The sequence below is a fragment of the Ipomoea triloba genome, chromosome 2 (assembly GCF_003576645.1).
Source record: "Ipomoea triloba cultivar NCNSP0323 chromosome 2, ASM357664v1".
NCBI classification, from domain to species: Eukaryota; Viridiplantae; Streptophyta; class Magnoliopsida; order Solanales; family Convolvulaceae; genus Ipomoea; species Ipomoea triloba.
Window position 1 is genome coordinate 1,731,045 of NC_044917.1, and position 25,550 is coordinate 1,756,594.

A 25,550-nucleotide genomic window follows, 5' to 3' on the forward strand; every position below is an offset into this window, starting at 1 on the left:
TAGTTGAATGGTGTTACAGTGTAAGACTAACAGAATTAGAAATTACTTATTATATAAATCAATTAGCAGCTCTCCAGTCTCTTTCTTCTAGTTTGAATTAGGTGTAAGAATTTAGAAATCAAGATGACAGGCAGCTTTGACTTTTACCAGTTCAACTGAAATAAAATAAAGACTTTGAAGTATTAAATTATATATATATGTATATTTATAGAAAAGAATAGTCTCATATGAATATGTCAATGACACTATGTTGTATTTTTAGCTGCATCAACTATCATCAATTCCAAACTTCCAAAAGGAAAGGAAATGAAACTGTTCTTGGTCCTCATATTTTGCTTCCATTTCCTGCATTATCCACTCTTCTGCACTGCTCAAAAGGAACTCCAGGTTGGGGTGATTCTTGATTCAGATTCAATGGTAGGAAAAATAGGGAGTAACTTCCTGTCAATTGCACTTTCTGATTTCTACTCAGTTCATTCCAACTACTCAACCAGGTTGATCCTCCATTTTAGAGACTCAAAAGAACAAACTCTCAATGCTGCGTCTTCTGGTACTAGTTTCTGCAAACTGTCTAAATCATCTCTGTATGTTTATGTTTATATCCATTCAGTGGATATGTTCTCATTTTACATGATATTTATGACTTAAGACTCTTATAAAACCCATGGTCAACTTGTATCTGAAATGATTATTGGTTTTGATTAAATGGCTTTTCTGTAAGCTGTGTCTTTTTCTCTAGTTCCAAACAATACAGATACTCCTATCTGTTTTCCTTTTCTGAGTATATATATATATATGCATATTAGGTTAGTTTGACCTTTCCAATGATTTCCATTAATATAGTGTAACTTAATGACACTTATCATCATGGTCTTTTTTTTTTTTTTGTCTTGGCATATAAAAACAGGTCTGGAGTTACTGAAAGATGTAAAGGTTGATGCAATAATTGGACCTCAAAAATCTGCACAAGCAAACTTTTTGATGGATCTTGGAGACAAAGCAAAAGTCCCTGTAATCTCTTTCTCTGCAACCAGTCCTTCCCTTCGCCCTCGCTCCCCTTACTTCATTCAAACAGGCCTAAGTGATGATGCTCAGGCTGGGGCCATTGCAGCCATAGTGGAATCATTCAAGTGGAGTCAGGTTGTTCTTATATTTGAAGACTCTGAGTTTGGCCATGGCATTGTTCCTTACTTGTCTAATGCATTCCAAGAAATAAATGTTCGCATCTCCTACAAGAGCCTAATTCCTGTTTCGGCATCATCTGATTTTTTGCTCAAAGAACTGTACAAGATGATGACAATGCAGACAAGGGTGTTTGTGGTGCAAACAAATCCTGATCTTGGAGCCAAGCTTTTTCTGAAAGCCAAGGAAATTGGGATGATGAATGAGGGATATGCTTGGATAATTACGCAAACACTGATGGATGTAATGTATATGATGGACTCGAATGTTGTAGAAGCAATGCAAGGGGTCTTGGGGGTAAAGCCTTTGATTCCCAAGACTAGAAGACTTGACTCATTTGAAATGAGGTTGAAAAGCAAACTACTCAAAGATGAGACTAAAACACTTGATCATCCAGACTTTAGACAGGCTGATTTGAGTGTTTTCGGGCTGTGGGCATATGACACTTTATGGGCATTAGCTGAGGCTGCAGAGAAAGTAGGAAGAGGAAGAGAGGGTAAAGAAGTTCTAGACAAGAGAATTGCAGACAGTTCATCAGATCCATTTTCTGTTGGAATCTCAGAATCAGGTCCCGAGCTTCTGCAAGCAATATTGGGCACAAGATTTGAAGGGATTTCTGGGAAGTTTCAGCTTGCTGATGGAAAAAGAGAAGCATCGTCGTTTCAAATACTTAATGTGGTTGGAAATGGGGAGAGAGAGGTGGCAATCTGGACACCTTCACAAGGAATCAATTTGAAAAAGAATGGCACTAACTTTTATTCTTCATCAAGAGAAATCTTCAAGAGTACTGTTATATGGCCAGGAGGGTCAAGTGCTGTTCCCAGAGGATGGGAAGTCCCAGTTGCAGGCAAGAAGCTAAGAATTGGAGTGCCAGTGAAGTCTGGTTTTACAGACTTTGTGAGAGTGGAAAGGGACAAGGAACTCAACAAAACCCAAGTTAGCGGATACTACATTGATGTCTTCAATTCTGTCATGTCAGCGTTGCAATATGCTGTTCGCTATGAGTTCGTTCCCTTTGAGAAACCTGATGGCTCAAGTGCAGGAACATACAATGATCTAGTATATGAAGTTTTCCTTCAGGTGAACTTCACCAGATCCCTTTACTATCATAACCAAATTTTTGTATTTCATTTTCACCAGTTTCTGATGATTAGTTGTATGTTGTGTGATCAGAACTTTGATGCTGCAGTTGGGGATGTATCGATCACAGCCAACCGTTCAAAGTATGCAGACTTCACACTGCCCTTTGCAGAAGGAGGGGTGTTGGGAATAGTCCCAATAGCATATGAGGATGTGGACAACATATGGACCTTTTTGAAGCCTCTGACCAAAGAACTTTGGCTAACCAGCATAGTGTTCTTCATTTTCACTGGCATGGCTGTCTGGATTCTTGAACATAGGGTTAGCTCTGCTTTCCGAGGTCCTCCTTCTCAACATGTTGGAATGATCCTTTACTTTCCATTCTCGACACTAGTATTTGCGCATAGTAAGTAGTCTTTCTTCTTTCCATTTCTCAAAACCTTGCTTCTTTCATACCAACTCAACCACTCCTGTTGCAGGAGAGAGAATCATGAGTAATTTGGCACGGCTTGTTGTGGTGGTTTGGATGTTTGTTGTGCTCATTCTGAACTCAACTTATACAGCCAGCTTGTCATCAAGTTTAACAGTACAACGTCTTAAACCAGCCGTCAAAGATGTGAACCAGCTAATCAAGAATGGAGACTTTGTTGGCTGTCAAGAAGGCTCCTTCCTTACAGACCTCTTGAAGGAAAAAGGATTTCAAGAATCCAAGATCAAGACATATAAAAATGCAGAAGATGTGCATGATGCATTGTCTAGTGGAAGCAAAAAAGGCGGGATATCAGCGTTTTTTGATGTGGCTCCTCATTGCAAGCTCTTCCTATCCAAATACTGCAGCAAATACACCATTGGGCCTACTTACCGCACTGATGGATTCGCTTTTGTAAGTGTTTTCTAATCACTTTTGTTCAGCATATAATACTCAAATGTAAATGTGCAATCTCAAGTGTTTAGTTGACACAGAACACATCCTTCAATTACTTCAGTGTCACTATTACTACTTCTTGCTGCCAAGTGCATAGTTAATGATTCTTTCTTTATGCTTGTGACTTTGAAAAAAAAAAATTCTCAGGTTTTCCCTAGAGGGTCTCCACTAGTTGCAGATGTATCAAGGGCAGTGATTCAGCTGACAGAAAATGGAAAGATTTTGGAGATTGGGAATCAAGGTCTCATAAATGATGCAGCATGTACAGGCCCGGGCAGCAGGCTGGGCTCAACAAGTGTGACATTACAGTGTTTCAGTGGACTTTTTGCCATCACTGGGGGCATAACAGGATCCTGCATCCTAGTTTTCCTAGTCAGCTATGTATACCAGAACAAAACATGTCTGCAGACAATCTTGGATTCTAAAACTACTGTTTGGTCAAAGATTGTAGCAATATGCAGACATTTTGATCAAAGAGACACCTCTGCTGATCCCAAAGAGAAAATCCCAGATGTAGAAGGTGGTGAAGTTAGTTCTTCATCACATATCAGTGAAGTGCATGAGCTATCAAGATTTTCTTCTAATTCCATGCCCTTGAATATGGAAGAACAGAACAGTGCCAATGTGAGAATGGGCTTGAACCTAGGGTCAGTTGCTCGACATGCATCAATATGACTCTTTTACTTGATCTTATTTTTCACCGTATATACTTTAGATCAAGAAAAAACTTGCATCATCACAATTACAATGTCAAATGACCATACAATAGGTTACATTCTTGTAAAGTTTTTTTTTTTAACAAGTTATTTTAGATATTTAGGTGATGCTGTTGTATATGTTTGACTTTCAGATAGTGAATACAGGTTTTCTCATCACCAAAAATAATGTATAATATATTATAAGAATAAGGGTCAAATAGACCACTCAACTGCACATCAAATTACAATTAGGACATCGAACTAAAAAAATCGTTAGTCTTACATTGTAACAAACCATTCAACTATTCAAAGTTCATCAATTCTGACAAAATGAAATCTTATCTGCGCTTCTCCCATATATTCGCATAGAGCTGATGCCTGCAGCGTGCATCTACTTCTGCTAAACACTACTCTGACAAGGCTTCTGAGCGAAGGAAGATACACATTGGGTTTAGCTCCCAATGATTACACCCACTACAATAATGCCATAAACAGGAAAGTTGATAGCAGTTTACTCTTTGTCTTTTATGTTCAGCTGTTCATGAGTTTGGTTTTCTCAGGTTTACTTCTTGGTTTAGATTTGTCTTATATACTGTATTGTGGCTGTCGCCTGATGTAATGTTTGGCATATTACTATTCTTTTGAAGAAGACAAATGGAAAAGCAAGTTGTAGGCAGAGGGAAATTTCCATTTTTTTGAGTGACGAGGGAAACCCGCCCCCATTGGGTGTACCTGCCTGCCTTGTGATATAAACTGGCAAAGGACTTACCTAATTGGCTCAAACCAAGAAGGCCACCATTCATGCTGGAGTCGAATTTGTAAACTTTTAGTTAATAAGTCAGCAGATTGTCCAACTGGCTGGGTTGCCCCCAATTTTCTTTTTTCTTTTTTTTTTTTAAATGAAAATTGTTGTGAGATAACAACATGTTTGTATTGAAGGCATCCTGTAGCTTTCATTTCGTTAGTATATGCTGCAGGCCTCAGTCACTGTCATAGTGTCATACTCACTGTCATCATCTCTAATTCAATACGCGCCTACAGGTAAGTTGACAATGTTATGTTTTGATTATGAGTTATAGTAAGATGATTTAACTTATTGTGGTTTGCTACTTGATATGGAAAATGACAGATATGTGAAGAGAATGGTTATTTAATAGACTTTTACCTGTTCTAGGCAATCCCAATAACCAGGAAGTTTCATGGCATTGTCTTTTTTTCTTTATCCATTGACCTCCCCTATATATATATTATGAATTTTCTACAGCTGATAATTGCAATGCAGTAGCACAATGGTGAAACTGAACTAGTTGTAGACATTTTTTTACCAGAGGAAATGGCGTTTTCCATTTTATCATTTCCGCTTCTTTTTCTTCTTCCTTTTGGTTTGCTTCTCATTCCCTGGTGCAGCAATGCACAAGAAAAATTTGCCAGTGCTGGTAACAGCTCAGTGACCTTTCAAGTAGGCGTGGTTCTGGATTTGGATACAGATTTAGGGCGTAGAGGAATAGCCTGCTTGTACATGGCTCATTCCGTCTTTTATTCTGTTCATAGCAAATATAAGACAAGGCTGGATCTTCATGTCAGAGACTCCAAGAAAAATGTCATTGATGCTGCTGCTGCCAGTATGTTGCACTGTCTTCTTCTTCTTTGTTTTTGCTGCATATTTTTTTATGTTAATTCTTGATTAGACAAGTATCAGGATACACCCAATGATTAGATGAGAAAGAACACAATGACTCAGCAATTTATGGTTTAATAACATTTTTGTGCCTCCTGATTCATTTGCTTGGGGGTTAATGTCACAAATTTTTACTTGCTATCTCTCTACTTGACTACTTTCATCTTTAACTACATGCAATCCTAAATATATCTCGCATCCAGTTCTGCATTTGAAAGTCTCAGCAAACTGATTTAGGAAATATTCACTTCCCCTTTCTGTTGTCTGCATAGGTCTCCATTTGTTGAAAGAGATAAAGGTCGATGCAATAATTGGTCCTCAGAAATCTGCACAAGCCAGCTTTGTGAGCGATCTTGGAGACAGAGCTCAAGTCCCTATCATTTCTTTTTCTGCAACAAACCCTTCGCTTCATCACCGGGCTCCTTATTTTATTCAAACAGCCCAAAGTGATGACATGGAGGTTGCTGCTGTTGCTGCCATAGTTAAAGCTTTCAAGTGGAGTCAGGTTGTGATTATATGCGAGGATTCTGAGTATGGTAATGGAATTGTTCATTACCTGTCAAATGAACTCCAAAGCATAAATGCTCGTGTTTCAGGTAGAAGTGTCATTCCCCTTTCTGCCACTGATGATTTTATACTCAAAGAGCTATATAAACTGGTGGCATCACAGACGAGGGTATTTGTGGTGCACATGTCACATTCTCTTGGTGCCAAGCTCTTCTCTGAAGCCAAGAAAATTGGAATGATGAGTGATGGGTATGCATGGATCATCACCAGTGGACTAACAGATTTGTTCTATTTGATGAATTCAGATGTCAGGAAAGCCATGCAGGGTGTATTGGGTGTAAAGCCACTGATTCCCAAAACTAAAAGACTCGAATCTTTTGTAGCGGGGTTGAGAAAGGAGTTTTTCGATAGTAATGACTTCAAAGTGGCTGAGGTTATGAGCATTTTTGATATCTGGGCATATGATACTATGTGGGCATTGGCTATGGCTGCAGAGAGAGTGGGAAGTAAGGAACCTCAAATGGTTTCAAACAGTCCGGCTGATCTCAATTCTTCAGACCCATTTCATATCGACATCTCATTGACAGGTCCTAAACTTCTCAAAGCAATACAGAACACACACTTTGAAGGGCTTGCAGGGAATTTTTCACTTAAAGACGGAAGACTGAAGCCTTCATCATATCAGATACTTAATATGGTCGAAGATGGAGAAAGAGAGGTCGGGATCTGGAACCCAAATCTTGGAATTACTAGTGGAACCAACGCGACTTTAAAAGATGTCGTGTGGCCAGGTGAATCAGCAGTAGTACCCAGGGGATGGGAAATTCCAGCAATGGGTAAAAGACTAAAAATTGCTCTGGCTGCAAGGCCTGGTTTTCCAGAGTATATTAATGTTGTAAGAGATGCTCAAACCAATTCCTTCAGATTTGGTGGATATTACATTGATGTTTTCAGTAGAGTCATGGCTTCTTTACCTTATTCTGTGCCATATGATCTTGTTCCCTATGAGAAACCGGATGGTTCATGTCCTGGGACTTACAATGATCTTATATATGATGTGTATTCTCAGGTAAATTCTACCAGATTGTCAAGGATTTTTATTCTTATCCCTAGCTAAATCCTGATTTTCTCCAACAAAATCATTGCTTCAGAAATATGATGGTGCCATTGGGGATATTACAATCACAGCAAATCGATCACAGTACGTGGACTTCACTTTGCCATTTGATGATGGTGGAGTGGTCAGTATAGTGCCAATCACATATGAAGATGAGAGTGGCTCCTGGACTTTCCTGAAGCCTTTGAAGAAAGAACTATGGCTGACAAGTATACTGCTTTTCATTTTCACCGGTGTGGCTATCTGGATTCTTGAACACAGGATAAGCTCTGCTTTCCGGGGACCCCCTTCTCAGCATGTTGGGATGATGTTTTATTTTCCCTTCTCAACAATAACATTTGCACACAGTAATCCGTTTTTTTTTTTTCCATTTCTATCGGTTTTTATCTTCTGTTTTAGAAATACCCGTTGCTTATGAACGGTTATATATATCTCGTGTAGGGGAGAGAATCGTGAGCAACTTGGGCAGGCTGGTTGTGGTGTTGTGGATGTTTGTTGTGCTTATCTTGAACTCAACTTACACCGCGAGCTTATCATCCATGTTAACAGCTCAGAAGCTGCGACCTGCAACGAAAGATGTGAAGGAGTTGATTAAGAAGGGAGATTATGTTGGCTGTTTCAATGGCTCATTCATATTCAATCTGTTGATAGAAATGGGATTTGAGAAATCCAAGATTAGGACTTACAGATACCCAGAAGACTACAAGGATGCCTTATCAGATGGAAGCAAACTCCCCAGAATATCAGCATTTTTTGATGTGGTTCCTTATTCCAATCTCTTCCTATCCAAGTACTGTGACAAGTACATGAAAGTTGGTCAGACCTATCACACTACTGGATTTGCCTATGTAAGCATCAATCTTCCCAAGATTTTACTGTTACTTTGTGTTTTCTCCTCATACCTTCTGTCAAAATCGCCAGGTTTTCCCAAAGGGTTCTCCTTTAGTGGCCAACGTTTCTCGTGCCATCATCAAGTTAACAGAAGAAGGCAACATTTTGGATAACACAAGACAGTGGCTGAGAAGCGACGAAGTGTGTACAGGACCAGAGAAAACTTCAGCCTCGACGGTTGTGGCTCTGCAGAGTTTCAAAGTGTTGTTTGCCATCTTTGGGGGAGTTACAGGGCTGTGCCTCCTGGTTTTCATAGCCACATATGTGTACAAGAACAAAGATTTCATTCAAGAAACTTTGAGTTCCAGAACTACAATTTGGCTTAAAATACAGGCAATAGGCAGACACTTTGACCAGAGAGATTTATCCTCTCATAAACTTGAAAGGGCAAAAGACCCCCAAGAACCAGAAGGTGATGACAGTGAATTTACTTCTTCACACTCCATTGAAATGAGCAATCTGCCCAGAAATCCTCCCTGCAGTAGACCTTCTTCGCCCTGTGCACTGGAAGGGAACACCGATGAGCCTGGAAACGCTAACTCAAGCTCACAGCATGAGGTTGCTAATGATCAGCCACAACATAGATAAGGTTTTTCCTATGTATATCAGCTGGTACATATAATTGTAAACAGTGTTTGTACATGGAATCATGAATGTTGGGAGTACGATATCTGGGTTGCTTAACAGCCCGATATCATTAGCCCGTTGTTAGATAAATTGGTAAATGTGGGTCGAGGTCTTGCTAGTTGCAACCCACCACATTACATTTGAGCTATAATTGCTACAAGCCTACAAAGACTGCAAGATATCTACTTAGACTTGTTTCTAACACTCGAGTAGGAGCGTATGTTCCAGCGTGTTAGTTGCTTCACTACATCTCTCATTGTGGGCCTTTTGTCCACCTCCTTCTCTGCACACCTCAAAGCCAGTGAAAGCGCTTCAGTTACTCGTTCCATCACGCTGGAATCTATCAATTCATCCAAAAGGCTCGGATCCACTATCTTCTGAATTTCTCGAGTTTGTGTCCAAACAGACCTAGCCCAGCCAACAATATCGGTCTCACCATTGAATGAAGGATCCAAGGCCTTCTTACGAGTTATCAATTCCAACAGAACGACCCCATAACTGTATACATCTGACTCTCTGCTCTTCACAGTAGTGAATGCATTTTCTGTAAAAATAATACCATTAGGAATTTGTTAATGCAATGCTATGATTTCTGGTAAAATAAACATTAATCTCTGTAGACAACTTTTTTTTACAGGAGTCTTATGATTGCATGAATAATAAAGATTACCTGGAGCCATATAGCCGATTGTCCCTTGAACTGTGTTGGACGGGATTGAATTAGCAGACTGATCCAGAAGCTTGGCAATGCCGAAGTCTGAAATGTGAGGCTCGAGATCAGAGTCCAACAGGATATTCATCGGTTTAATATCCCGATGCACAATGGCAGGATCACAGTCAAAATGGAGATACGCAAGTCCATGGGCAGTCCCTACAGCAATATTATGACGTGTGCTCCAATCTAACGGCTGAGGAGGATTTGTCTCATGGAGGATATCATGAAGGCTGCCATTTTCCATATAAGTGTATAGAATTAGTCCATACTCCTTTCTCAGCCAAAACTCTTCCAGCTTAATAAGATTCCGGTGCTTGACTTTCCCAATCGTTTCAATTTCCCGAACCATGCTTACACTTCCATTCTTGATCCCAGTAAACACAAGCTTTTTCACAGCATACACTTTATCTGGACTCAATGTGGCCTTGTATATTGTTCCATGTGCTCCCTTCCCAATAATATACTTATCGTTTAGATTCTCTGTAGCTTCCAATACTTTATTGAGCAAGGAACCATCACCCTCTTGAGCAGAAATTGCTATTTCTTGTACTGATTTTTTGCAATGTAGAAACAGGCAAGCAGAAAAAAGGAATAGACAAATGATAAATAACAATGCCCCAAGAACTATCATTGCTATTCCCAAAGTACTAAGGCCACCCTTCCCAGTGTTGGATTGCATATTACATGATCGCAAAATGCTGCTCTCCGGGCAAGCTAAGCCATCAGCAGGGCAGTTAATACAAAGGTCAGAGTTCCCGAGAAATGAAGCGGGAGATGAGTTCAAGAACTTTGTCAATGAAGGTGGTACAGGACCAGAAAACAGATTGTGAGAAATGTTGATGAATGTCAATGATTGGATTGTAGAAAGAACTCTCAACGTACCAGACAGATTGTTGTGAGATACATCCAATTCCTCTAGCATCTTTAGTTTCCCTAGATCTATAGGGAGTTGACCATTCAGTTTGTTACTGCTCAAATTTAATGACCTCAGCGCTTGCAATGCTCCCACCGGTGGAATATCTCCAGCTAGTAAATTTCCACCGAGCTGCAGATCTAAGAGCTTATTGGATTGGAACAATGAAGTTGGAATACCTCCTGAGAAACTGTTCTCTCTGAGACTCAATTTGGACAGTTCTGTCAAGCTTCCAAAAGTGGATGGAATAGAGCCATTCAACAAATTGTGACTCACATCAAGTTGTGACAGTTTATGACAGTTCGACAGTTCTGATGGAAGTACACCTTTAAGGATGTTGTGAGAAAGGTTCAAATTTTCAAGTTTCACAAGGCTACCAAGCTCGGGTGGTATACTCCCTGAGAGCTGATTCGATGACAAGTAAATGGCAGTAACATTTTTTAGGTTTCCTAAGCTTGGAGGTATCGGTCCAGTGAAGCTATTGCCACTAAGATCAAAGAACAGAAGATTTTGCTTCTCAACAAAATATGGGAGGCCACCTGTGAGGTTATTCTCTTTGAGAATTAGCCTTTCCAAAGTGGAACAGCCCCCCAAATCAGAAGGAACACTACCTTCCAGATAGTTATAACCCAAGAGCAGTCTCTTCAGTTTCTTTTGGGAGCATAGGTTCGGTGGAATATGACCTGTGAACATGTTTCTGGTCAAATCTAGCACCTCTAAACTGCTGTTAGTCCCCAAACCATGAGGAATAACTCCAGAAAAATGGTTTTCATATAAGGCAAGGCTCACTAGTTGCTTTAGCTCGGTCATATCAACAGGTAGCTCCCCGGAAAGATTGTTTTGGTACAACTGAAGACTTTGGAGGCTTTGAATTTTCCAAATGCTGAGTGGAACTTCACCAGATAAATTGTTGGTAAATAGATGGAGAGATTGCAATTGACTTAGCATCCCTAGTTCACCCGGAATTTCACCCTCGAGTTGATTTTGTTGTAGTTGCAAATCAATCATGGACTTGCACTTGCCTAGCTCAGGTGGTATTCTACCCGAAAAACGGTTTCTAGAAAGGTAAAGAGTTTCTAACTTAGTGAGTTGGCCAAAACAGGAAGGTATAGGACCACTCAAGGCACAAGCAAAGGCACCGAATTCCCTTAAGCTAGTGCAATTTCCCAACCCAGGCGGGAGTCCTCCCGTGAATTGGTTGTTGGACAAGCTAATCGTGTCAATCTGTTTGCAACTAACAAAGTCCAAAGGAATGGCTCCCACTAAACTGTTATTGCTTACATCTAAGTACACAAGGTGCTCGAGATTATTTAAAGTGACAGGCAAGGTTCCAACAAGATTGTTATTATCCAAATAAAGTTCTTGCAGGGTGGTAATGTTTCCTAAGGATGAAGGCACTGGCCCTGAGAATTGATTATCACCAAGCCACAGAATTGTAAGCTCACTCATGTTTCCAATATTTGAAGGGATTGAACCATTGAGACTATTGCCAGTGAAATAAACAGTTTCTAAATGTGGAACTGAAAGTAAAGACTCAGGAAATGGGCCAATCAGAGAATTATAGAACAGGCTTAAGAACCTTAAATTCTGCAAAGCTCCAAGGGTGTCAGGGATATTACCAGTAAAGCTGTTGGAGGACAGATCTATGTAGTCAAGAAGACTGCAATTGGCTAGGTGGGAAGGAATTGAGCCAAAGAAACCATTGTCACTGAGAACAACCTTCCTCAAATGCTTCAAATGTGAGATTTCGGGCCCGAATTCGCCTGAGATTCCATAGGAGGAGAGGTTCAGAGTAACAACAAATTGTCTCCTGTCACATTCTACTCCCAGCCATGAACAAGGAGTGGAGTCTGAAGCATTCCAGCTCTGGGCTATGTCAGAAGGGATTGAAGTCCAATGTCTAGTGAGTGAGAGCAGAGCTGCTCCATCAGAATTCAAAGCAAAAGCAGCATAGATTGATGAAGTGGAGCACAAAAACAGCAAGAATGTGTTCACAGCAACCTTCATGTTAGTACTGACTACCCCCAGAGGGTGCAAGACTACCAAAAAGAGTAAATTTCTGTGAAAATACTCAACTTTGAGGTTGCAGATTACCAGAAGGAAACAAAATAAGCAAAAGCAGCAAAGATTGATGAAGTGGAGTGCAAAAACAAGAAGAATGTGATCACAGCAATTTTCATATTAGTACTGACTACCCAGAGGATGCAGACAACCAAAAAGAGTAAAAAAAAAATTTGTGAAAAGACTCAACTTTGAGGTTGAAGATTACCAGAAGGAAGCAAAATAAGCATCTGCAAAAGATTCAATTATTGAAAATCAAGAATAATACCAAAGGGGTATCAAAAGCTTCACTTCAAGACTACATTAGAGAATAGAGATTACAAGGAACAAACATCAAGACTCAATTTTTAGTGAAAAGCAGAAGGGGGAATGAATAATAGGGAAGAAACTAGACAGTGGGCAAGGTTACCCTGATCAAGAAGAATATAAAGCTCTGAGCTTCAGAACATTTTTGTTGGATGATTCTTGGAATCATGGGAGTGGGAAGTGTGAACGGGACTTGATGCGGTGAAGGAAGAAGATTAGAAATTGTTCTTTCGTTTTGCAGTATTATAATCTGAGTAGCAATATAATACGGTTTTGATTATTTTAAGGATTAAAGAAAAGAAAGCATTAACGCGGTCTCTGTCGCGACAGATATCTTGTCACTTCTGAGCACCATCGGACACGTCTGATGCTTTAAGACTCTGCCTTGACTCTCCTCCTTTCCACACTACAATGGGCCGACGGGCGTAACCGGTAACGGTGAGTCAGCCTTGAATTGACTCCCTCGAAAAATTCAATCACGAGTCTCAAATAGTGACTGCGTGTTATCAACAGTGAAACAAAAGATCATGAGCCTCAAGTAGTAATTACGAGGCGATTGAGTATAATTTACCCAATGCACACCCTAAATTAGTGATTGCAGATTATTAATAGTGAGACAAAAGATCATGAGTCTCAAGTAGTGGTTATGAGGTGACCGAGTATAGTTTACCTAATGTGTACGCTCAAATACTGATTGCGAATTATTAAAGGTCATTTATGATTGTAGGAGAGAGACTAAAGTGAGAAGAGAAATAAAAAGAAAATTCCGACATAAAAAAGAATTATTTACGCACCTAACTGCCGCGTGCATTGCATGTACCTGTTGGGCGCGAAAGTTGTTGAACATGCCACAAAAAACTGAACCCACAAAAAAAAATGATTTTCACATGAAAAATATAGCAAAAAACTCACTCTTATTAGATAACAATCTATTATTGGTTTTTTGGGTCACACTTGTGTGAGACCGTCTCACGGATCCTTATTCGTGGGACGGATCGGGTCGGGTCGTATCACCATGCAAATGTCATACTTATATGTGCAAATGTCATACTTATATGATCAAATATAACACTAATCAAGAATCCAATTTTTGTTACTTATAAGAGAAAAAGTAATACATTTTTCATAATAAGTAATGTTGACAAGTGCCCCTTACTTATAAGGGCAAATATAATACTTTTGAGAAAAAATGTAATACTTTTAAATCGAAATATAAATGTATTGTATTTTTGCTTAAAAGTATTACATTTATCTTTATAAGTAACAAAAATTTTATTCCTGATTAGTATTACATTTGAGCATATAAGTATGACATTTGTGCATATAAGTGTTATATTTGCATATTGACTCGACCCGTCTCATGGTGAGATGGTCTCACACAAGTTTTTGCCTTGGTTTTTTGTTCTAAAAAAATTAACTAATAGTGATGCTCTAACAATCGATGTTGTACGCGTATATCTAGATTTTTGTAGCCTTTTCTTTTTTGTATTGTTTTACTTGCCTTGTGTCAAAAACAAAAACAAACCAACAAAATGATGGTAGAGCCGCCATGATACTTTTAACTAAATAAACTAACTACTATTATTTTTTTCTAATCCAACGTTGTTGACTATGTATTAAACAGTATATTAAAACTAACCTAATGTGAAATGAAGAAGTCAATCATGTGTTTACATTGGCCCTTTCAGTCTTCTGTTTTGATTAATTTACTTTGGTCCTGTTTAGTAACATAATTAGCTTATTAGTTAATTTTGACTTTATTTGATCATTATTAGCTATTTGACTTAGTTAAACAATTAAAATAAGTAGTAACATTTTGTAACAACTTATTGAGCAGTTTTTCAATCAGTTTTTTTAAAAATTCATTTTACATGTAATCAACTATCAGCTAACAATTAATGTACCAAATATCTTTCTACAATCAACAAATGCTATCAACTAATCAAACTCAATCAGCTAACAACTATTTATCATACACTTTACATATTTATGTTGTCCCCTAACAACTATTTATCAACAATAATGGTGACGACATGTCCTACCAGGTAATTAAAGCCCGTAATTGGCGTAAATTAATTAATAATGGCTTCCTAACAACCTTCGCAATATATGTTAAATCACACACTCCATCAATGTGAGATCACTGAAAACCACACATAACGCCCTGCTGGGGTGTAGCTCACAAGTAGAAAAGAAACTTTTCGATTACTAAAAAATTGATGAAAATTATAATTTTTCTTCAAAAATTACATTTTTGACCATTTTTGGGATTCAAAAAAAATTAAGATTAAATATTCTCATATTAGTATGTCAGCATGTGTCCTGCTTCAACTAAATTGGCTAATCATCATTTTAAAAAATAAAAGAAAATAAATTGTTACAAAAAACTAATTAACCAAATAAGTTAAACAGTTAATAGTGTTAAAACAAATCAAGATTGACAGATAAATTAATTATGTTATCAAACAGGCAAACAAAAAAGAAAACAAGAAGTTGGGTGAGTGGGTCTCATGTACAATTATATATGTATCTCCTTGAGCAGTTGCAGCCTGCAACTCTGCAAGTAAAGAGTCAATCTTTCACATTGAGAAACCATATCAGCTCCTATGGCAGATCAGAAAATGGAGATATTAAAAGCTTGGTGTCATGGATGCCAGAACACACAATAATTTTGACAGACCTTAGTGCCCACTCTTTGCACCTTCCACAATTAAATATGTGCTGTATCGTAGCTGATGAGATTGATAGGTTGGTCCAATAATTTTTTTTTTTTAAAGACATATGTTTATGATATTTTTTGATGATTGTGTTCAAATTTAATCAAAAGTATTAGTGAGAGAATTGAATATCATCTCTTTACACGGAATATATTTAATTTTATTTATTTCAAAATGCTATTATCAAGAAAATTACTACTTTTTCATACTAAAATCACTACATTCGAATTAAATTGCATGTTCCATTTCTATCGAGTAGTAGTGGTGTTATTCTGTCAATTCCTTTTATGTTCAATTCGAAGGATTTACAAAGACTTAGGGTGTGAAATGGGGTGATATTTCTCACATAGTCAACATCAACATCATATTCATCATAACTACTTCTAAAATATTACATAATTAATGATGTATGTTTCACACTTTCACACGACTTTATTTTTGTCCAACAAAGTCATTGTCCAAAGCGCATTAACAAACACCATTTGTTGCTAATGCAAAATTAGGTAGCATATATAGACAAATAGAGTTCAATTTGTATTTTTCTCCACTTCAAGACAAACATCTAACACACTTCTTTTTTTTTTTATGACAAGAGAGACCGTAGCCGCTATCTAAGAGTGTGTATTAAATTATACTCGATAAATTATTCACATGTATAATAGGTCACTATGTGACGGGCTTAAATCAATTGAGAAAGCGTCAACAAAAATCAAAATTTTAACCTTCTAATATAATAATCATGCCCTACCCACTGTCCAACTCTTTTCAGAAATATAGGTGGACTCCAAGAATGTTGATCACTAACATACATGTTTGTTTTTAGTATACTAAAAGTTCATTTTTAGTACGTATACTACTTAAAATTGAATCTATTGTACATTAAGAATGAAACTTTAGTATACTAAAAATATAAACTAAAGAAATTTTGGTCAAATAAGTCCATGAACTTTACACAAAAGTGCAATTAGGATATTGATCTTTAAAAAAAATGTAATTAAACACTTGAACATGTCATTTTGGTGCATGTAACTCCATTAGCCAGTTATTCACCTAAAATGACCAGTTATTAGGGTTTCGGCGACGATTTTGACAATAAACAATTTTTGAAAACTGTTCAAATTTAAAAAGAAATTTCAGTGACCATCACCGATCGTCTTCTCCATTAGAGAAGGCTAGAGAAGGCGACCAGGCTGGTCGTCTTCTGCATTTGGAGAAGACGATGACCAGACCATTCGTCTTCTCTAGTGGAGAATACTATTGTCTTTTTCGGTGGAGAAGACCACTGGCAATTGATTTTTATTTTTATTTTTTAAATAGATGTTAACGGCAGTCAACATAGATAATTTTACCAGTAATCAATAGGTAATATGTTGGTTACCAGTAAACTGAAATTATTTAATTTATTTTAATAAATTCGAGTATTTAATTACACTTTTTAAAAGTTTATGGGCTTAATTGCATTTTCGTACCTATTTGACCTTTTTCTCAAGAAATTTTAAAAAGTGATTTGGACATTTACATTATAAAGCCCAAATATAATAAAGATGGATAATGGGCGGGATAGGCCCTAGTTACATATTTTGTAAGCCCAGCCCAACTTGTATCCTCGGGGGTTGGCAGCTGTAAGTGAGAATAGCAGTGCGTATCAGTGGCCGTAGGGCTTTTAACAAACACTTCGCCAGCTAGGGTTTTGCTGCTCTCTTGCGACTAAGGGAAGAAGGAATAGAGGCGAGATTTCAGTAGCAGAGCACAAGCAGCAGCCATGGCGAGCACGAAAGTTCAGAGGATTATGACCCAGCCCATTGTACTTCTCCTTTTATCTCGCTTTCATTTTGTTTTTTCCGATTCCTCCCCTCCCCCATTTTGAGCTAAACTTGTCGCTGATTAAGGTGTCTTTATGTTTTCGTGTAGAATCTGATATTTAGGTTTCTTCAGAGTGTAAGTTCCTCTTGATCCTCTGTCTGAGATAGCTACATGATTTTATAATTAATTATAGTGATGGACCTTACCTATTATGTGACTATATCTGTTGCTTACCATGCTGGAAATTAATGCAGAAAGCTCGAATTCAGATTTGGCTTTTTGAGCAGAAGGATCTGAGGATTGAAGGCCGCATTATTGTAAGCTTTTATATGTAACTGGATGAATTAGTTCAAATTTTGACTACTTGTTTACTCAGCAGACAGCAGTAGTAGTAGATATATATTTGGAGTGCTTATGTTGAAAACTAAATCGTGTGGACTTAATGCATTGAGTTAGTTGTGTTTTGAAGAGTGATGAGTTTATAGGCATATGCATCTAAGCCACTATATTGAGTTTTGTATGCCTAACCATTGAGGTACCTGATTAGTTTCTAGGGAGATTGATATCTTTACAAGGAAAAAATGTTGCTTAGATAAAAACAGTCTTTCTTTTGTGTGTTTTGTTAATCAAACGAATATTAAACATTACAATGGTTCCTCAATAGTTCAGAAGTTGTAAATGGAATTCATTTGTTTTGGGTAAGCTGTTTTTTTTTTATTAATATTTTATCTCAATAGGTCCCAGCATTGCAGGTCTTAATTAGTAGGGAAAATTTTATGTAGGAATTGGGTAACTTGTGCATTTTTTTAAACTTATCTAGACATCTCCTGCTCATTTTGAATTATTGGATTCTCCATGAAAGTATCATCTCTATATCTGTAGTTGTAGATAATGATATTAGCTGGATGGTTGTGTTCGCATCACTGCATGTGCATAACTCGTGGTACACACTCTTTTGTTACCTAAGTGTTAGTGCCATGTAGCAGCAGTGATTTTATTGTCTAATGAACAGTGAAATTTGGCAATGTTTGGTAGAACTTAGCCCAATTTCTAACATTTCATTTTCTTGACCTTTCTTCGTATTGCTTTTTACCCCCTGCCATATATAATTCTCTCTTAGGTTGTAAGCACATGTGTTGGCTGACAAAATATACTCAATATATTGTTTCTTCTGGTTAGGGGTTTGATGAGTACATGAATTTGGTTTTGGATGATGCTGAGGAAGTCAATGTAAAGAAGAACAGCAGAAAGCAATTGGGTGAGTACCAAAACCCCTTTCCTATCAAACCTTATTCCTCAACAATGGAAGAAAAGGAATCCTGCAACTCTGTTGTACTTCTCTGATGTTTTTAAGCTTTTGTGCAGGTCGCATTCTTCTAAAAGGGGACAATATCACCCTGATGATGAACACGTATGTAATTGCTGTATCCTCTTCTTGACTCACTAGAAACAAGTTATCTTACACAAACTGCACCAGCTAGCTCCTACTGTACATACTGACTCAATTTTCTCATTTTTAGGGGGAAGTAACATCATGGATGGTGATTTGGATCTCAGCAGAGCAGCATATTTCAAATGCACATTATCGTGCGCTTGGAAATCCTTTGAACTTCAACTATTATAACCAATGTATTCTAGGGATTGAGTAGTATATGAGATGCCAGAGTTCTATCTTTGATGTGTAGCATTTTCATTGATCTTGTTCTAGCTGTTGTATACTTAGCAATGATGCATGGTTTGAACTGAAGTTTTCCATTTACCTGTTATATCAACCAAGTTGGAGCCCAAGAATTGTTTACAAAATCAACCCTGTGGTCTCTTTTACTTTGGTCTTTTCCTTTGCAAGTTCAAGATGCATGAAAAATCTGAAATCAACATTCAATGTCTAAACCATTCAATTACTTGGAAGAATTGTTCCTAAATCATGTGTGACTTTGCATAAACTATATACACTACAACTTGTTCAGATGTCTTGTATTGAAACTTGGTTGAATTAGTCCCGCTACAATTAGAGTACAATTTTTTTTTGAAAAAAAGCATTCATTATATAGAATACATGGATGGATAATACAAAAGGAAAGCAAGAGGAGATTCCTTCCCCCAACTAAAACAAGAATATGGAAGATGCACCACCTACTATTAAGCACACAAGTGCAGTTCTTCCTTCCATGACTACCAGTTTTTTCTAGCATAACTTTTACAACCAACCACACCACTAAACCAATACTCCAAGAGTAAGGGTGCCTCAAGTGAAGATGAAGTTGCAGATCTAAAAGCAAGCTATGATATGGCAAACACTTCCCTTGTAAAGACTAAAGAAGATAGATGGTTGACAACCAACCAATTCTTCGTTACTGTAGTGCCACCGTTTATTATCATCGACTAATCTACTACTCGAATGCAAAAGTATTTGTTGATCGACCAAGGCGTTCCTTGTATGATCGATCTCTAAAGTTTGAGGAAAACGAACTCTTCAATTGCAGCCACTTCCCCAATCTTCTTGAGGGTGTCCTTGGTAGGCTCTTCATCAACTCCAATTGCCATGATGGCCTTTGTCCTCCTACCAGTCCTTCCCACACTCATGAAGCTCACATTCACATTGCTCTCTGCAAGAATGTTACCAACCTGCCCAATCATTCCGGGTTGATCAACTTGGCGACACATTATTAGGTTTCCATCCAAGCTCACATCAACGCTGAATGGTCCCACACAGGTGAGATGAGGAATACTGCTGTCCTTCACTCTCCCCTCGGCACAGATATTCCCATTCTCCATCAAAGCACTCGCGAACTTGGACTTAACATTGCTTATTTGCACCTGGATTGTCTCGACAGGGTACTCTGGAGACGAGTTGACATATACTCGCTCTTCGCTGATTCGAAGACCCTTCTGCTTGGCTGTGAAATCTGCATTCACAAGGTTGATATAGGTGTCTGATATAGGCTCGATAATCCCTTTAGTTACCATGGCTCGGAGAAGTCTGGTGTCCAAGCTGTCGGGGCTCCTAGCTGTTTTATACACTATCTTAATGGACTGAATTCCACTCCCCCCAGCAACTAACTGCACAGCCAACCTACCCAGTTTCTCGGCTAGCACAACATAAGGAGCTAACTCTGACAGAACCTGATGACACAAGTAGGGCGTTTACAGTCTACAAACGAGAAGACATCGAGCTTATCACATAATCATATTAGCGTGCAATGTGGATTACCTCGGGAGGGACCATTGGAGCATTAACAGCGGTTGCAGAGAGCTCCCCTTTCAAAGCACCAACCACAGCTTCCGCTACTTCAACTGCAACGCCTTCCTGAAAATGCAATCACAGTGTTACAGAAGATAACAGAAGCGAACGAAAAAAATGTGTGCAGCCAAGAACCAATACCTGTGCTTCCTTCGTGCTAGCTCCAAGATGAGGCGTAACAGTAACATTCTCGTGAAGCACTAACTTGCTATCTTTAGCTGGCGGCTCCTCGGTGAAAACATCCAGGGCTGCCTGTTGCAGACAACAATAAAGGGAAAGAATCAGTATCAGTATCAGTGTCAAGATTCAAGAATGATCTGCTAACTTAAGAGGAGATAGCAATCAATACCTGTGCAACAGTTCCATTGTCAAGGGCTCTTACTAGCGCCTCTTCATCAATAACACCACCTCGAGCAACATTTATGAGGCGCGCTCCTTTCCTCATCTTTGCAAACGTTTCATCGTTGAATACCTTTTTTGTAGCAGGAGTAAGAGGCATATGAAGTGAAATGAAGTGAGCAGAAGAAATGGCCTCATCAAATGAGACCAAATCAACTCCAATGGCGCGAGCCCTGTCTGCTGGGGCATAAGGATCGTGTGCAACGACATGCATACCAAGGCCCTTTGCACGCCTCGCAACCTCTGAACCAACCTTTCCAAATCCCATAACCGCTAATGTCTTCCCAACCAGAGAGACACCAACATACTTGTTCCTCTGCCATTTGCCTATAAATTTGATATATTATGGAATAAACTCAGATAACAACCATGAATATGAAACAGTTAGTAGTGTCAAGTTCCAATTTTGACAGAATAATCCTCAGGAAAATCAAAACAGCTTGAATGCTGGGCAAGAATCTACAATTGTTTATGACTTCACTCAACATGAAAAAGAAACCAACTTTTTTTATATTACCTATTCACCTTCCCACTTCATAGGAATTTATGCTAATCCATTCATTTTACCCTGAAAAGATGTCTCTTTTGCCATTTTTCCCCCTCTTCTTTAATGAACCTTTCTTTTCCCCAGGAGGAAAGATACAAAAATAAAAGTGGGGGGGTAAAAAGGAAGACCTTTCTAAGTCAAAGCAGATCAGACCATATCTTCAAGAAAATAGTTTACTACCATATCATATCCTTCTTGCTTTCTAGATTCCGCCGCAATAATAATGAGATATAGTCAAAGAACATGATTCTATCAAATTATAGAGTTTCACTATATATCCTATCCTTTTGGCCTTCTCATCAGCCAGACTGATTTATTTTCTTGTGGTACTTTGACAACTCAAATTACAAAACAGAGTTTATATATACACACTCTTTCGGATAATGGCTGAGGATTTCCTTGTAGCCCAAAAAAAAAAAAAAAAACAAAGAAACCCAGATTTGTCTGTATCATAGTTGTTATCCTATGTCACTGTCCAAGGAAAGTATAGATCCAATCATCTCAGTTGCCAACTACCAAACAAAAGAAATTACAGTCCAAAAACATGAAAGGATTTAAGCCACCTCCCAACAAAAATTAACACCTTTCCAAAAATTAACATGACCCTTGTCCCTACCTATAACCATGATGTTTTTTTCTTGGGTGAAAATTATCAAAAGGAATATAGGATGAAAATTGTATAATGCAGAGAGTACTTAGGACACCATGCTGTACCTACTAAATCTCGAAACTAGATTGACTCGATATCCTGGTAAACATGGAAATCTAGGTTATAAAAAATAACAAAATTTTTTAAAGTTACCTGATTTAGTGGAAGCATCAGCTTGGGCGACGTTGCGAGCCATGGAGGCGAGCAAAGCGATGCCATGCTCGGCGGCGGCGATGGTGTTGGCGGTGGGAGCGTTCACCACGAGACACCCGAACTCAGTGGCGGCCTGCAGATCCACATTGTCAATCCCGACGCCGGCCCTTCCGACCACCTTGAGGCGGCCCTTGGCCGCCTCAAACACCTGGCGCGTGACCTTCGTCCCGCTCCTAACGATCAGCGCGTCAAACTCCGAGATCTTCGCGCAGAGCTCCTCCGGCGAGAGGTCGTAGGCGCAATCCACGTCGCCAAACCCACGCAACAACTCCAGCCCCGCGTCTCCTAACTTCTCGGATACTAACACCCGCGGCTTCAGCTCCGACCCGAGATCCGCCTTCCCGGAAACCGACACGTCGGCCGGCTGGACCGTGTTGAGCACGCTCCGGACTTGAAATGAGCCCGCGGACCTCCGGGATCCATGGGAGACAAGTCTGAGAGGGATAGAATTGGGCGAGGAATGAAAGAATGAAAGATGGGATATTTTGGGGTTCCGGGAACGGGGACAAGCGGGCATTGAGGCACGGAAACTGATAGGATTCTTGGGAATGGTCGCCATTATTGGAATGAAGCTGAAACTTTGTTAGTTACTGCTGTCGGATCTCGAGACTGAGGAAAAAAGAGAGTCTGACCGAGCGAGCGAGCGGCCTCGTCGGAATGGGAATGGGAATGGGAATACAATTTTGAACGCACAATTTGGTGGGTGGAGAGTGAGACTTTATACCAATTTATTATTGCAACTAACCCATGTTTTTTTACATTTTATTGTTTTCACCATGTATATGATTCCAATTTCCAAATTAAAATATATATATTAAAGATTCCTTAATAATTAATCATATTGTTTCTTGACTAAATATCTCAACACAACCCTGAAAACAGCAAGCCAGTGAGTGAAATATGATTTTTTTATCAAAAAGCCACGAGTTTAATTTAAGTCCGTCGTCACACATGATTTTCTTATTGCGATTTACCTCTCTTATGTGGGTTGTGGATTATTACATAGGAGATGCATGTATGTGTTACTCTTGTGTAATGGTTGTAGGCTTCATGCAACAAATAATATCGATATTAAATTGACACAATTTACAGTATCAGAACCATCCAGCCTATGCACGTACAATATGTCCATGTCTTACTTGAGGTCGTGAAAAAGTAATCGGTTTTAATTATTACAGTCTGTTTGGTTCATTGGAAAATATTTGAAGGGAAATGGAATTGAACTTTCGTGAAAAATAAATTTCAAGAAAATGGATTTCAAGAAAATACGTATAATCTTGTTTGGATGTTTAAAATTAAATGTATTAATATCTCAATGGTGTATAATAAATGTAGTTTTCAAATACTTTGTATAGCAAAACCATTAATTTGGCTCTATAAAGTAAATTGTTAACGTAGTCTTAAATGTATTTTGTGCTAAGTTTAGTAAAAACCTAATACTCCATTATAAATAATAGAAAGTGCATTTAGAAGAGTATATTAAATTAGAGAGAAAAATTGATCGAATTGGGAAGAATTACATTTTAAGATTATTATCATTTATTTAGATTGAAATAATGATTTGAAAGTTCCCATATAAAAAAATTAAAGTAATTTAATAGAAAGCAACAATAATATATTTCCTAAAAAGTGCCAAGGACCTTGTGGTCCAGTGGCATCAAACCCTTTCCTTTATACGGGAGGTGGTGGGTTTGAGCCTCAGTGAAGTAATAGAGTCAGTAGTATTCAAAAATATATTTCCTAAAAAGCGTATTTCTTAAATTGTATTTGTTTTATAAAGTTTGTTATTAATTACTACGTATTAATAATAACATATAATCACAATAATCAATGGTATATAGAATATTTTATTTCCTTCAAAAATAATTTAGTCATATTCAGTTAAATTACCCACTAAATTATACGCATGCTTAATAGAACAAGTTTCATTTCAGAGTGGTCGTCGGCTGGGCGTAGATGTGTGTTATAAGCGTGTATTTATTTATTTATTTTTATTTATTTTTCTTGTAAAAAACCCAACCTTGCAGGTGAAAGATTTGCTTAAGAATCACTCCCCATGAGCCAAAAATCATTACTCAATTTTTATTTATCAGTGAAAACCTCAAAAAATTCACTAATGATGATGTTCTTATAGTTTTATAAATTTGAGTGGAGTTTTACTACATATACTCTTAAATCTTACTCTCTGATTTGATGAGCCCGATAAGCTAATTTTTTCATGTAAGTTCCAATACAAATGTTTACATCAAGATTTTGTGTGTGGAGGTAAAAATTATCCAAAAAAACATTTTCATTTGAGTAAATAGTAGATTAGCTTTAGTTTATTCTGCCAAGTACCTTGTGGTCCGATGACATCACTGTTACCATTCCAAATGCATTATGAGATGAGATGGGGACGAAATATAAAAATTATGTTGGCCCTACACCATGTTTGGGTTGGTAGAAATTAGACTGTTGCCGGGCATACCCCCGAATTCTCACCCAACCCGCACCGTTATAGGAAATATAAACACCACTATGAATTAGGGCTTTACTTCTTTTAATCTCTTGCCTATTAGAGAGCTAATATCTATACTTTACAATTTTCAACCACCATACAATGAACATCAGATTGTTTTATGATTACTTTAAAAATTCAAAAACTCTTACTTTTATTATGTTATTATTGATCACTAGGCAAAAGTGATCAGTAACACCAATTATCAACAAGTCTCGTCAAAAAGTTTAGTCAATTAGAACATGAAAATTGGGAAGTATTCACATAATTTCTTTATACTATTTGAGTGGTCAAAAAACTAAGAAAAATATAATTATTCTTAGTTTTACGACCTAGACAATTGATAGTTAGGCAACATGATCATTTTGAAACAAAATACTCATAAATTTAGACCAAGAATCTTTCATACGTGCATCTAATAATTAGATAGGGTGTCTTCTAAATTTTACACTATTAGATCTAAGTCAACCACGAGAGCTGCGTCTAACTACCTAGATTAAAGTCAAATATTAAACCGCTTATATCCAACTCATAAGTTATAAATACCAAAAAAATTTATGGCAACTATGATTATGGGTAGATGCACCCCACAACCTAGAGGCTAACCAGATTGACAGAAAGACCTGTTTACAGTGGCTTTAATTTACAAACACCAATACATCAAGCCCCCATTAACACTACAATGCTGTCAAGTCTACAAAACATATACATATACACACATTGACACATTGATCCTAAACCCAGTTTTTCTTGTAATCACATCGGAAAGATGGCCCTAAGAGAG

The 25,550-nt window shown here is 38.0% G+C and overlaps 5 protein-coding genes across 5 annotated transcripts; 3 read left to right on the top strand and 2 right to left on the bottom strand.

The window, feature by feature from the left end:
* Nucleotides 1–235: 235 nt before the first annotated feature.
* Nucleotides 236–4,324, top strand: LOC116011405 (glutamate receptor 2.8-like). The gene is made up of 5 exons (XM_031250967.1): nucleotides 236–550; nucleotides 908–2,262; nucleotides 2,356–2,668; nucleotides 2,742–3,145; nucleotides 3,335–4,324. The coding sequence occupies exons 1-5, from the start codon at nucleotides 307–309 to the stop codon at nucleotides 3,860–3,862; spliced, it is 2,844 nt and encodes a 947-aa protein (XP_031106827.1). The 5' UTR covers nucleotides 236–306; the 3' UTR covers nucleotides 3,863–4,324.
* Nucleotides 4,325–5,218: 894 nt separating this feature from the next.
* Nucleotides 5,219–8,666, top strand: LOC116010055 (glutamate receptor 2.5-like). The gene is made up of 5 exons (XM_031249317.1): nucleotides 5,219–5,507; nucleotides 5,836–7,139; nucleotides 7,222–7,534; nucleotides 7,629–8,035; nucleotides 8,109–8,666. Exons 1-5 carry the CDS (start codon nucleotides 5,219–5,221, stop codon nucleotides 8,664–8,666), a joined length of 2,871 nt encoding a protein of 956 aa, XP_031105177.1.
* On the bottom strand, nucleotides 7,566–12,942 carry LOC116011404 (receptor-like protein kinase). The gene is made up of 4 exons (XM_031250966.1): nucleotides 9,376–12,942; nucleotides 8,090–9,249; nucleotides 7,874–7,980; nucleotides 7,566–7,751 (listed from the first exon to the last, which is right to left on the bottom strand). The coding sequence occupies exons 1-2, from the start codon at nucleotides 12,338–12,340 to the stop codon at nucleotides 8,888–8,890; spliced, it is 3,327 nt and encodes a 1,108-aa protein (XP_031106826.1). The 5' UTR covers nucleotides 12,341–12,942; the 3' UTR covers nucleotides 7,566–7,751; nucleotides 7,874–7,980; nucleotides 8,090–8,887.
* A 4,123-nt stretch (nucleotides 12,943–17,065) lies between these two features.
* LOC116010338 (small nuclear ribonucleoprotein E-like) lies at nucleotides 17,066–19,027 on the top strand. The gene is made up of 6 exons (XM_031249697.1): nucleotides 17,066–17,221; nucleotides 17,329–17,355; nucleotides 17,475–17,537; nucleotides 18,400–18,478; nucleotides 18,586–18,631; nucleotides 18,741–19,027. Exons 1-6 carry the CDS (start codon nucleotides 17,180–17,182, stop codon nucleotides 18,748–18,750), a joined length of 267 nt encoding a protein of 88 aa, XP_031105557.1. The 5' UTR covers nucleotides 17,066–17,179; the 3' UTR covers nucleotides 18,751–19,027.
* Nucleotides 19,028–19,239: 212 nt separating this feature from the next.
* Nucleotides 19,240–22,952, bottom strand: LOC116010337 (D-3-phosphoglycerate dehydrogenase 1, chloroplastic-like). Its single transcript, XM_031249696.1, has 5 exons — nucleotides 22,210–22,952; nucleotides 20,811–21,187; nucleotides 20,603–20,713; nucleotides 20,432–20,527; nucleotides 19,240–20,343 (listed from the first exon to the last, which is right to left on the bottom strand). Exons 1-5 carry the CDS (start codon nucleotides 22,826–22,828, stop codon nucleotides 19,669–19,671), a joined length of 1,878 nt encoding a protein of 625 aa, XP_031105556.1. The 5' UTR covers nucleotides 22,829–22,952; the 3' UTR covers nucleotides 19,240–19,668.
* Between the last annotated feature and the right edge of the window lie 2,598 nt (nucleotides 22,953–25,550).

What these genes read in the sequence shown, in the direction of transcription:
- LOC116011405 (XM_031250967.1), top strand. Translation starts at nt 307, where the DNA reads ATGAAACTGTTCTTGGTCCTCATATTTTGCTTCCATTTCCTGCATTAT. An exon ending in TCTCAATGCTGCGTCTTCTG is followed by an intron (nt 551 to 907) that starts GTACTAGTTTCT and finishes ATATAAAAACAG; the next exon opens with GTCTGGAGTTACTGAAAGAT. An exon ending in TATATGAAGTTTTCCTTCAG is followed by an intron (nt 2,263 to 2,355) that starts GTGAACTTCACC and finishes TTGTGTGATCAG; the next exon opens with AACTTTGATGCTGCAGTTGG.
- LOC116010055 (XM_031249317.1), top strand. Translation starts at nt 5,219, where the DNA reads ATGGCGTTTTCCATTTTATCATTTCCGCTTCTTTTTCTTCTTCCTTTT. An exon ending in CATTGATGCTGCTGCTGCCA is followed by an intron (nt 5,508 to 5,835) that starts GTATGTTGCACT and finishes TTGTCTGCATAG; the next exon opens with GTCTCCATTTGTTGAAAGAG. An exon ending in TATATGATGTGTATTCTCAG is followed by an intron (nt 7,140 to 7,221) that starts GTAAATTCTACC and finishes TCATTGCTTCAG; the next exon opens with AAATATGATGGTGCCATTGG.
- LOC116011404 (XM_031250966.1), bottom strand. Translation starts at nt 12,340, where the DNA reads ATGAAGGTTGCTGTGAACACATTCTTGCTGTTTTTGTGCTCCACTTCA. An exon ending in AATCGGCTATATGGCTCCAG is followed by an intron (nt 9,250 to 9,375) that starts GTAATCTTTATT and finishes TTATTTTTACAG; the next exon opens with AAAATGCATTCACTACTGTG.
- LOC116010338 (XM_031249697.1), top strand. Translation starts at nt 17,180, where the DNA reads ATGGCGAGCACGAAAGTTCAGAGGATTATGACCCAGCCCATT. An exon ending in GGATTATGACCCAGCCCATT is followed by an intron (nt 17,222 to 17,328) that starts GTACTTCTCCTT and finishes GTTTTCGTGTAG; the next exon opens with AATCTGATATTTAGGTTTCT. An exon ending in TATTTAGGTTTCTTCAGAGT is followed by an intron (nt 17,356 to 17,474) that starts GTAAGTTCCTCT and finishes AAATTAATGCAG; the next exon opens with AAAGCTCGAATTCAGATTTG.
- LOC116010337 (XM_031249696.1), bottom strand. Translation starts at nt 22,828, where the DNA reads ATGGCGACCATTCCCAAGAATCCTATCAGTTTCCGTGCCTCAATGCCC. An exon ending in CTAGCACGAAGGAAGCACAG is followed by an intron (nt 20,528 to 20,602) that starts GTATTGGTTCTT and finishes TTGCATTTTCAG; the next exon opens with GAAGGCGTTGCAGTTGAAGT. An exon ending in CTCCAATGGTCCCTCCCGAG is followed by an intron (nt 20,344 to 20,431) that starts GTAATCCACATT and finishes TTGTGTCATCAG; the next exon opens with GTTCTGTCAGAGTTAGCTCC.